The sequence below is a fragment of the Quercus suber genome, unplaced genomic scaffold (assembly GCF_002906115.3).
Source record: "Quercus suber isolate HL8 unplaced genomic scaffold, Cork oak 2.0 scaffold_68, whole genome shotgun sequence".
In the NCBI taxonomy this organism is placed as follows: domain Eukaryota; kingdom Viridiplantae; phylum Streptophyta; class Magnoliopsida; order Fagales; family Fagaceae; genus Quercus; species Quercus suber.
This window is the reverse complement of record NW_027069533.1, coordinates 1339295-1351238: the sequence shown is the minus strand read 5'-3', so window position 1 is coordinate 1351238 and position 11944 is coordinate 1339295. Positions and strand designations below refer to the sequence as shown.

The window sequence follows — 11944 nt, the reverse complement described above, 5'->3', positions numbered from 1 at the left end:
CTAGGATTTGAAATCCCTAATTGAAGACAATTGAATCAAACCCGAACTCGAATTTCTCTACAAACTCACCCCAAACTCAAATTAGCTACCAAAAATAAAAATAAAAATAAAAATTCGATAGGGTAGAAAGCCAACGACAAACCCAGGCGTTTTTTCAATGTTTTCAGCGAAACAAACCCAACGGCAGAAACCCAGTGGTAGAATCCAGAAGGGCGTAGAAATCCAATGGCAGAAATCGAGATCGGCACCCACAAACCATCCCAAAACCCATATCGGGAAGTAAAAAAAGAAACAGATCGGTTGTGAGATTGGTGGTCTCGGTTGGTAGTGCGAACTGAGAAATAGAACCTGAGAAGTACCAGTTGTGTCGACGACGATTAATCCGGTGATGAGTGGCGCCAAAAGATGGAGGGTGATGAGTGGACTGGGTTGTGGGAGAGTAGAACTGAGGGTGAGAGAGGGGGAGAAGCTATCATGAGTGAGAGATGAGTGGCGCCGATAAAGGTGGAGTAGTTGAGTTATGGGAGAGAAGGACTGATGGTGGTCTGGTTGTGGAGAGAAACTCCATAGTGAAGACTGAAGAGGTGTAGAATATCAGGTTTGAGAGAAAGGAGCAAGCTTGGATTTGATAGAGAAGAGCAAGCGTCAAAGGTTAGATTTAAAAAATATATACTGGTATTTAAAATTGCGCGGCTAGCAAATCTGATGCGGCAAAATATAGAAAGGTCAATTAAAAAGTAAGAGGTTTTGTTTTTATTTTATTATTATTATTTTTTTGGGTTAAAAGGAGTATTAACATTATCAAGCTAAAATTACAAGAGTATTGACAGTACGCTTTAACATGTATAGACCCTGTGCATCAGCATTCAAAATAATACATAGTTCATCGGAGTCAGGATTATCTAATATAACAAAATCAAAAGAGGAAGAACATCCTTCCTTTGCAAGCTTATCTGCCACTCTGTTAGCTTCTCTGAAAACATGGTTGACTTTGAATTGCTGGAAACGATTAAGGAGAAGCCTGCAGTCATTTAGGAGGGGAGAAAAAGTTTTGTTAGCTTTATTATTTGAAAGTACAAGCTGCACAATAACTTTTGCATCAAGCTCCACAGCAAGATGAGTTATTCCCAGCTGGTCTGCAAGTATGAGACCATCTTTGAGAGCCCAAAATTCAGCTATAATACTAGTTGCAATCCCAACTCTTCTTTTATAACCTTTAACCTAGTTGTCATTACAGTTGTGAATAACACCTCCACCTCCTGCATTGCCCGGATTTCCTAAGGACGCTCGATCTGAATTTGATTTAAACCACCCCTCCTCTGGTTTGTGCCAACGAACCAAGTTGTTTGAATATGGACACTTTACCCACACAAAAATGATATTCCGTAGCTTGTTGAATGCAGGTTTTGTGTAGGCAAGAGTTCAGAGGGGTGTTTTCAAATACCACCCTATTCTTGTGTTTCCAAAGACCCCAAATGGCAAAGAGGAATTGTGTGCTCCACGGCAGCCCGTTGGCCTGCAACTGTTTGCTATCAAGGCAATTCTTCTTAAGCCACTCAGGTATATCCAAATGGTTTAAATTATAGAGAGAGTGAGGGATTTTCATTGCTTTCCAAAAGTTGGTAGCAAAAGGGCAGTCTCTTAGTAGGTGTAATATGGTTTCCTCTTGGTTTTTACATAAAGGGCAAGTAATGTCACAGTTAACACCTCGAGCAGCAACCACTTGCCTTACTGGTATACTGTTGTGGTGACACATCTAGAGGAATGAACTGATTTTTGGCCATATGTCTAATTTCCAAACCCAGTTGCCCACAAAAACTTGAGGGTTGTTATCAGTGATGAAGTTAGAAGCATATGCCGAGGCCATATTAAACTCACCATCGTGGGAGGACTTCCACGGCAAGGAATCCTTCATATCACCATAGATTTGCATGGGTGTGGCATAAATCTTGTCTTTTACCTCTCTCGATAAATCAAAAGATAACATTTCCCAACTCCAATTCCCTTCTTGGAAAATATCAGCTATAGTCAATTCAGCTTCTCTTTGAGTGAGGGGGCCTTCAACCATACTTCTCAGTGAGTTTCCTTTAACCCATTTGTCCCCCCAAAAGTTCAGCTTTGAGTTTTTTCCTACGCTCCAGCACACTCCCTTTTCAAAGATAGGGAAGCCTTTTTTAACTGCTGATCAACAAGGAGAGCATGGCAGCTTGTCTGGATCCTTGGATTTCCTTCTTGAGTTGGAGCAATATTTTTGCAAAATGACTCTTGCCCATAATGATTCTTTTTCTTGATATAATCTCCAATTTAGCTTGGCTAGTAAAGTAATATTCTTAGCCTTAGCCGCTTGTATCCCCAAGCCTCCCTCCTCCTTTGATTTGATGATTTTGTTCCAACCAACCATATGTAACTTCCTCTTATCTGAAGATGAGCCCCAAAGAAAATCCCTATTAATTTTATCTATTTTGTCACATAGATGCGTGGGAAGAGCTACCCCCTGCATTACATAATTGGGAATGGCCGCCATGACTGATTTTACTAAAATAGTTCTGCCCGCAAAAGACAAAAACTTGGCTTTCCATCCAGCAAATTTGGAAATTACCCGTTCCGCCACAAAGTTAAATTGTCTTCGAGTTGCCCCTCTGTGGTTCAAAGGAAAACCCAAGTACCTCCCAATATTGGTGGTTGCATGGATCCCCAGATAGTCACAAACTTTTTCCTTGAGGTTGGATGGAACATTTGGTGAAAAATAAATCCGAGATTTTTCTAAACTGATCTGTTGCCCAGATTCTTGACAAAAGTCATCAAGCACATCTTTGATGGCTTCGCATCCTGATTCACTCACCTTAGCAAACAACATTAAGTCGTCCGCGAAAAAAAGATGTGAAATATCAACATTATCCTTGGAAGCTTTCATTGGGATCCATCGTTTAGCAACGCATTCCTTCTCAATGAGGAAACCAAGGTATTCCATGCAAAGGATGAACAAGTAAGGGGAGAGGGGGTCCCCTTGCCTGATTCCTCTTGAAGGCTTAAAGGAGCTCATCTTACTACAATTGAAAAGGATTGAAATTCTTGTGGTGGTTACACAACTCATAATAAAATCAATCAAGCTTTGGGGAAAGTGAAAAGCTTTAAGAACTTTATGGATGAAACTCCATTCGATACGGTCATAGGCTTTGGCAAGGTCCACTTTGATTGCCATGAAACCCCCCTTTCCCTTTTTTCTTATCTAAGGTATGGATTAACTCTTGGGCAATGAAGATATTATCTAGGCCTCTTCTTCCCAGAACGAAGGTTGCTTGAACTGGGGAAATAAGTTTGTCCAAGAAAGGCCTAATTCGTCCAACAATAATTTTGGTGATCACTTTGTAGATTGTGTTGCATAAACTAATGGGCCTATAATTGTTGAGACTCTCAAGGCTTTGATTTTTTGGAATTAATGAGATTAGGGTCTCATTTAAATACTCCGGAATTGCCTTTGTTTCAAAACTACTATATATCTCCCTACAAACTGAGTCTCTAACATCAGCCCAAAAATATTGGAAAAAACCTGCGTGGAGCCCATCAGCACTTGGGGCTTTAAATGGCTTCAAGGACCAAAGCCCAAATTTTATTTCCTCTTCTGAAACTGGGGCACAAAGAGCATCCCTATCACCATCCAAGAGAAAGCAACATGAAAAGTTTTCAATGTCAGAATGGCGATTGGATGAGAGAAAGCTAGTCTGGAAAAGATCTTTATACCCCATTAGGATAACATTTTTAACCTCCTCCTCATCAGTCACCCATTCACCTTAGGAGTTCTTAATGCTTTTAATCCTATTTTGATGTCTCTTAACCAGCGTGGACACATGAAAAAAGGACGTATTAGGATCCCTAAAGGCGGCCCAGTTAATGCAAGATTTAAGGGCCCAATATTCCTCCTCTTGAAGCCTTATATCAAAATATTCCTTGATCAGATCCTGTTCTAACTGAACTAGGAATTGGTTTGGCCCATTTGAAAGTGCTTTTTAGGTCCCATTGATCCTAGCTAGCAGTCTCCTCTTCCTTGCAAACAAGTTGCCAAACATTGTTTTATTCCAAAGGGTGGCCTTATTTGTGAATAATTTAATAGCAGAAGAGAGGATTGATTCATGTTCCCAGGCTTCTCTAACTACATCAAGAAATCCAGGATGATGCAGCCACATAGTTTGAAAGCAGAAGGGTCTGTTAATGGAGGCAGGAGGGGCCTTGGATAGCTCCAAAAGGACGAGGCAATGATCAGAAAACACCCTTGGAAGATGAGTAACAGAGGCCTCAGGGTATAGGAGCCTCCATGACGGATTTGCAAAACATCTATCAATACGGTCCAGAATTAAATCTGAAACCTGTCTGAGATTGGACCAGGTAAATTTTGGTCCTGAGAACCCTAAATCCAACAGGCTGCAAGAATCCAAACACTCTTTGAAATCTAGGGCTCTATTAAGGTTGATATTCCTACCACCAAATTTATCTTCACTACTAAGTACTTCATTAAAATCCCCAAGTAATAACTAGGGCAAATTATGCAATTGAGCAACTTGGGTTAAATTTTCCCATAGAATTTTTCTTTCAGCTAATCTTGGGCTAGCATAAATAGGAGAAATAAGCCAAGTAAGGTTAGTGTCACGTACCTTGACAGTGGCATGAATCTCCTGTTCAGTTGATGATAGCATAAAGATGTCCACTTTCTCTTTTTTCCACTGCAACCATAACCCTTCAGCATATCCAATGGTGTCAGTTACAAAGAACCCATCGAAAGGAAGGTCCTCACAGATTCTAGTAGCCCTGTCCCCTCCAATCCTGGTCTCAGTAATGATCATAACAGAAGGAAAGTGATTTACAGCCATTTCAAATACTTTCCTCTTAAAATCAAAATTGAGTGTACCTCTATAGTTCCACACCAGAACATTCATTTGGGAGCAATGTTTGTTAAGAATCTCCATTAGGTTGGTCCCCATCATTGATGTTGCTATCATGCTCCATCCCATCCTCCACAGGAGATCTTTGGATGCTGCCTAATCTGGCTTCCACACTGTCAAATAATTCAGTATCCCCTTCACTTCCTCTTTGCAACAAACCAGAAGATCGCAATTCCTTACTGTCTTAAGTACTTGGAATAGTTTCAACGTGGGAAAATTCCCCAGGTGCGCAGAGGCTGCTCCCCTAAAATCTATTACTTTTCTCTCCTGTATCAGCCAACCCGATTCGTCCAAGTGGGGCGGCACTAATGGCCGCCTGAGCTTGTTCAACTCCTCTGCTTCCACTTCCGAGATTAGTGGCATGTCTGTGAGGAAATTCCACCGAGGATTTGGTGTTATTCCCCACGCTGGGTGATCCAAAGCCAGATTCCCTATTCTCATGCTCTCGGGAGTGATTGGAAAAATGTGCTTCCATGCTGTGCAAAGACTATCCTCGATCCCGCCCATTGTGACCATGGGAGCTGAACAAATTTGAGCAATTACTTCGTCGGGAATAACTACAGCCTTGTTCCTGTGCCGAGGTTTTGTTTTTATAGTATAATAGTATTATGCCTGTGGATACACAGTTTAATCAAGGGTCATGCGTAAATTATTGAAAATAAAAAATAATAATTTTATATTATTAAAATTAAATAGGTAATAAAAATAAACTAATCTTTTACTCTATTTTTATTTTTTTTAAATGAAGTAACCTTTTTTTTATTTTTTTTTTAGAATACTTTGTTTTTTAACATATACACAAAGGAAGAGAGGAGAAGGTTTATAAGGAAACTAATAGTGATGTATATTCAAATGAATGCATATTGTGTAAGATTAAGTTTTTATTAAAAAATTCATATATAAGTCCAAAATTAATTGAATCGAATATGGTAGATAACAATGCAACTAATAAAAAAAAAGATTCTTGAAAAATATAAAGGGAGTTTGCATAATTAAAACTCAATTGCATATTTAAATGAAAAACCTTGAATTCAATAATTAAAAAAATATATATTTAAAGCATATTGAAGTGGCAACCTGCCAACCTCAATGTAATAGTTAAGAAATGCAATCATAAATTTGTATGATCTCAAAAATATAATGAATAAATATTTAACTAAAGTTTTTTGTTTTATATTAAATTATATATGATATAAAAGTTGAGCAATCATAGCTCTTCCATGTGTCATACCTGTCAATAATATTTCAAGCTTGACATCTCCTTTTTGTATAAATCTTCCATCATCTCTTCTTCTATAAATTGGATATCTATTATCATCAATTGTCGTCTCGTTGTAGTGAATGTGATGAATAGATTAGGATTACCTGCCCATCTACATATTGCCATGGCATCTTGATAGTTTTGTATCATATATATCTTGGTCCACCTGTAAAAGTTGCAGGGGAAATTATTCTTTTACCAAGTGATTTACGACTTGTGTCACCTCTAACAACAGCATCACGGCGATCACGCACGTTCTTGTACAAATCTGCTCTTAATTGTGGCTGTATTTTGCATATAAACCTTAGTCTTTCTTCTTCAATAGTTGTATATGCATCAACTATGAATTGTTGGAAGAGTCGACCACCACAGAGAATTGTTTGTCCTTCATTTCTTCGGTGTTGAATCCTATATGCGTAATACTCCCTCATTGTAACAATTTCTCGCTTTATTTTTCTTCTTCCTTCATTATTGAAATAAGGAATGCCAATGTAGAAACCATCTTCTCCAAAAGGAAATAGTATTGGATACTGCATAGCCATAAATGACGGATGTTGATCACTAATTCTTTGTAGTCCATCACTTTGAGTTTCTACTATAATATATACCTCCTTCTCCCTTTGTGTCTGTGAGGTCACCTACAATTAGTGCAAACTTCTGAAGAAGTTGGGGCGTTGTACTGCCTTGCATTTGTTTCTCTCCTGCCTTCGTCCTTCAATAATTCTTGGATCAATCTTCTCAAATTTTTTTATGCTTACTATATGATTTTTTATTTATTTATTTATAGAGATACACTTACTTTATGATAAGAATGAATTAGAGATAAGAATGAATTAGAGTCCTAATTAATCTAACATCCATTTAGAAATTATAGGAGAAGTAAAATTATATATATTTTTTTCTTAAAATTTAAAAATTTAATAAAATTTCTGCAATTTGGTAAAGTTACGTGGCGCAACCATAGCGTCTAAGCCCAACTTTTATTATATATAATATGATATATATATATATATATATATATATATATATATATATATATATAGATTAAAAACCTTGATTTCGAATTAAAATTTCCGGTTTAGTTTAGGATATGCCTTATATATATATATATTATGATTTCTTAAATTTATTTTTTTTTAAAATTATTTGACCTTATGGTTCGATTGGTGACCTAATGGTTGAACCGGTGACCCAATCCAAAGATCGGGTCAATGTTCGAATGAAGTTTGATAATTATGAATTGACATATTAGTCTCTTTTTCTTTTCTTTTTTTCTTTTTTTTTTTCTCTCTTTCTTTCTTTCTTTTTGTATTTTATCTTTTTCATTTATAAAGAATTTGGGTGTACAAAAGGATATTCTTCAAGCCAAAAATGAGAGTTCTTCATCCAGAGCTTGAGCTTCCTAATTACATTTTCAAAAATGGTATGCTTAGAAATGCTTCTGGTGGAAGACCCATAAGATGGAATAGGCTTCAGCAAATCCAAAATCTCCAATAGGCAAGGTTCCTTTGTGTTAAGCAGTGCGAGAAGCAATGTGTTTGTGAACTCGACAACTGGGTCCACATTTCCAATATCTCGACTAAAGTTCAAGGCTTTCAGTAATGCGTAGGCTGCCGTCCAAGTTGATCACCATGACAACGAGGCTGTTCACTGCAATTTATAATACAAATGAACGCTAAAACAACCATTTTTGTTTAATTTCCCAAACACCTTGCCCTCCATACCCATACCGATCCAAGCTGAGTACATCATCTCAAAAAGCTTGGCCCAATCTTGAACGGGCGTCACAAAAATGGATTCCAATTCACCCCACCATTAATCACCTCCATATATTCAAACATCACAGCATCTTTATCAGGAACTAACCTAGAATAGCTTAAGAAATAAAGGAGCCAAATGACTATAATACCACTCCAAGCGTCATGCCAAAACCAATCTTAAGTCCAAAAAAATTAAACAAAGAGTGGCACCATACTTATAAAAATGTATTTAATATCAAATAATACAATGTCAAGTGTGTTAAAATCCAACAATTAAAAGACATGTGTAAAATAATCATATTAGTATTCTACCACTACTTAAAAGTGTTAATGGGTAATTATTTTTTACACATATGTCTCTCATTTATTAAATTTTGATATGACTAACATAATAATATGGTATTATTTGATACTAAATACCTTTTTCACTCATGGTAAACATATGGTTTTGTTAGGTTCTAAGACTTTAGGAACTAAATGTATTAGAACTTCTATTTGTAATGTGTTGGCAAACCATGATCAAAACTTAAAATTTAGATTTAGGCTGCTCAAAGTGTGTTTATTGTAAAGTTGGGAATCGAATGATTGTAGGATTTATTAGTGTAAATCTGCAAGACTCGATCGATCAAAAATTAGACTCGATCAATTGAACCTCGTGCAAATTAATTTTCTGCAGAATTTCCAACTCAGCCGAAGCCCAATTTGACGTGTAGGTTTTATGTTTTACTCCAAGTATAAAAAGAAAAACCTTAATTACATTTTAGAAGTTTTTTGAGCTGTGTGTTGAATCTCTTGTCAGATCTAGAGATGTTTACCTTCATACACATTTGACGTTATTAAGATCAAGATTCATGTCAAGAACTTGGTGATCGCTTCAGTTGTTGCATAAAGAACTTAAAGAAGATCCAAACTTTTGGGTGGAGTCTCAAAGTCACAAGTAGGAAAACTTGTGGTTGTAGTAGATCAAATAAAGAAGTAATCTATGGACTCGAAGCTGTCACATGGTCTTGGTAGTAAGTTTTCTACTTGAGGTAGTCCCGTAGCAATAGGATATTAGTGGTCTAAGTTTATTGTACAAACTTCAATTCTTTTATAGTGAATCTGTTTTACCTTGAGGATAGCTAGGTTAAATTCTCTCTAGATTTTTTACCGGTTTGGTTTTTCTAGATTATCATATTGTGTGTTCTTTTTATTTCCGCACTACTTTACATGATATGATTTAATTGTGTTAACCTAGATCTGAATAATTTATCTAATTAATTATTTGACTAAATAACTAGATTAAACAACTTGAGTTTTAAATGGTCTAAAAACGTACAGGTTTAATATTCTGTAATGTAATACGAACATATATAAACAAACCGTACGTCACATATATGTGTAATGTTGTAATGGTTGCAATATTTTTGCAAACGAAACTGCCCAACAAAGTGGCTATATATAAAATTCCAAGGGCGAAATGAAATCGTTAGATGTGAAATAAAATATTTTTGGAGCAAAACATTTGCGTAGATGCATGTCGCGATCGCAAGATTCATTAACATAGCAGATAGCTTTATTTGCCTAAAATACAAACTCACCACACTAGTTTATAGATGTGGAAACATCACAAACTAACAACAAAACATTTGCTAAGCTAGAAGCAAAGCATTATTACAAAGTTCAGAATGCATCTAAATAAGCAGAAGCAAAGCACCAAGTCTCCAACAAACACTGAAGAAAACAGATGATCAAGTGTGAAAGACAAAAGGCCTAAGGAAATTCCAGAAAGCGAAAAACAGGACCATGATTCCAACGACAGTTGCTGTCCCTCTCCAAAAATCTTTGAAATATAGATTTGTTAAGGATGCCATGAGTTTGCTCCAACGGCTGGTATAGTGATCTTTAATCTTTTCACTGAGGTCAAAGTAACAGGAATGATTACCTTCTACAATTTGTTGGCAAAGGTGGTTGATCAGAATTGCCACTGCCTTATTGTTGCCAGCCTGTTAACGATAATGTTTTCTCAACAAGTAGATCCACATCTTCTCTAGTGTTGATAAGATGATCCAACAATACAATATAATTACATACGTAAGCTTCCCGTGGATAATGACACTGCTCTAAGGCCATGAGGTTTCGAACAACAGGTTCAGTTGCATCCTTTATTATAAAGGATTTGAGTTCCAAGACAGGTTGCATGATCTCCAAGCATTTGAGGCAAGGAAAGCAACTCAAGAGCCATGAAAAGTTAAAAATGGACAAATTTTCAAGAAGCCACTCTTTCGAAATTGAATGTCAAGTAAGCCTCCATTCTCGGATTTGCTGACTTTGAATTCCACTCCTGCCTCAGACAGCTTGGTTGCACAAGGTACACGTTCAAAACTTCTTCCAAATGTTAGATTCTGTGGAAGGAGAGAATATCTTAGGAAATCAGTAAAATGTTTGACTTCCTTCTTCTTACCAGCGAATATCTTCTCGTAATCAGAATCGCCAACAAAACCGGATATTTTCCAGAAATGGAAAAAGTATTCAAGGACATGCCTACGAAAGGAATTATCTTCATTTTGCGGGTACATAAAAAGGTCACTGTAGGCAAACTCGTATAAATCCTCCAGAACAAAATATGGAACCTGATTTCTAGTAATATCAAGTCCTGCATTATGTTATAGCTTGCCATGGGTTTTCCTTTTCATGGTTTTTCTTTTCTGGGCTGTCTTCTTTCCTTTCATTTTGAAATTTATTACACATGCACCCCACATTCTCCACTCACACTTTTGGAAATGGTAGTCATTGCTGGTGGGCTTATCGGCGGGTTTTCATTAGTCCTCCACAACTGTTCAACGATAAAAATAGAATCCAAAAGAATCATTGTCATGAAATCTTTCTCCTCCATGTGACTGTCCTCTGCATAACAATGAAGGATCTTCTGGTAGTCGTGTTTTTGGATGCGTCCTGAAAGATCCTCCGGGCTCTTCTTCGTCCGATCACAGGCATCCCGGAAATATCTTCTTTTTAAGTCTTCCATTTTCTTCAAATTTTTTCTTTTGTGATGATAAGGGCCTATTGAAATTAGCTTTGGAGTGTAGGCATCTTCATCTACTCTGCGGAGTTTCAGGGAACCTTGTGGATACAACACTCGCGCCGCTTCTCAGGTTCCACTTGCTGGGCTGGTGGTGGAATTTTTATACTATACTTTGGGCCTCCACGTTGTTCTGAGTCTTCTGACGACGCAATATGATCTCCCATGTCCAGGAATAGAAACTTTTGCACGGACCGCTTGTGAGGTGGAAGGTCAATAATCAACTCTTTGTGTTCACAATTCACGTTCTTCAATTGAATCATTAATGTATGGAAATGCTACCTTTCCGGCTTTTCCACCTGTCGTGCTCTTTTTTTTCTAGCCGCAAAAACAACATTAACTAGCAGGGGTAAGTCTCACCTCTCAATGGGCAAAAACTTGTTGCAATACATTAATATATTAATACGCAAAGAAGAAAGAAAAAAAAAAAATAAAACAAATAAACAAATGAAATGGTAACAAGAACAAAGTTTAATTGCAAATTAACCAAGTTGGAGGACATGCCATCTCACCCAACCTTCTTAAGTCATTTAATGAATCCATTCAAAACTTAAGTCGTTGCTCTCCCATCCATCTCTCTCTCTCTCCCCCCTCAACCACTTTCTCTCACTCCATCAGCACCCCTGATCCCTTGTCTTTCTTCGTCATTCCCCATCCCCACTCCCTTCACCTCCATAGTGTCACCACAGTCCTAAATCAATATCATTTTTCAAAGCCATCAACTACATCCAATTTGACCCAAGTTCATGTCAAATGAGCTTAATAACTCAACCTAAACCCATGACCAGAATCACCCACACAAAATCCAATTACTCCCTTACCTAATTAGCCACCAATTGCCAGTCAAATAGTCAACCACCACTCATATCTAGCTAAGACCCACTCAACCATGCCCCCATAACATACCATAATGAGTCCTTTAAAT

General features: G+C 37.2%; 2 protein-coding genes across 2 annotated transcripts; both read right to left on the bottom strand.

Moving 5' to 3' along the window:
• Positions 1-4007: 4007 nt before the first annotated feature.
• LOC112001096 (uncharacterized) lies at positions 4008-4865 on the bottom strand. Its single transcript, XM_024033263.1, has 2 exons — positions 4650-4865; positions 4008-4529 (listed from the first exon to the last, which is right to left on the bottom strand). Exons 1-2 carry the CDS (start codon positions 4863-4865, stop codon positions 4008-4010), a joined length of 738 nt encoding a protein of 245 aa, XP_023889031.1.
• A 5306-nt stretch (positions 4866-10171) lies between these two features.
• LOC112001097 (uncharacterized) lies at positions 10172-10965 on the bottom strand. The gene is made up of 2 exons (XM_065773075.1): positions 10713-10965; positions 10172-10593 (listed from the first exon to the last, which is right to left on the bottom strand). Exons 1-2 carry the CDS (start codon positions 10963-10965, stop codon positions 10172-10174), a joined length of 675 nt encoding a protein of 224 aa, XP_065629147.1.
• Positions 10966-11944: the final 979 nt, after the last annotated feature.

What these genes read in the sequence shown, in the direction of transcription:
- LOC112001096 (XM_024033263.1), bottom strand. Translation starts at nt 4,865, where the DNA reads ATGGCTGTAAATCACTTTCCTTCTGTTATGATCATTACTGAGACCAGG. An exon ending in AGATTCATGCCACTGTCAAG is followed by an intron (nt 4,530 to 4,649) that starts GTACGTGACACT and finishes AATTTGCCCTAG; the next exon opens with TTATTACTTGGGGATTTTAA.
- LOC112001097 (XM_065773075.1), bottom strand. Translation starts at nt 10,965, where the DNA reads ATGGAAGACTTAAAAAGAAGATATTTCCGGGATGCCTGTGATCGGACG. An exon ending in AATGACTACCATTTCCAAAA is followed by an intron (nt 10,594 to 10,712) that starts GTGTGAGTGGAG and finishes AACATAATGCAG; the next exon opens with GACTTGATATTACTAGAAAT.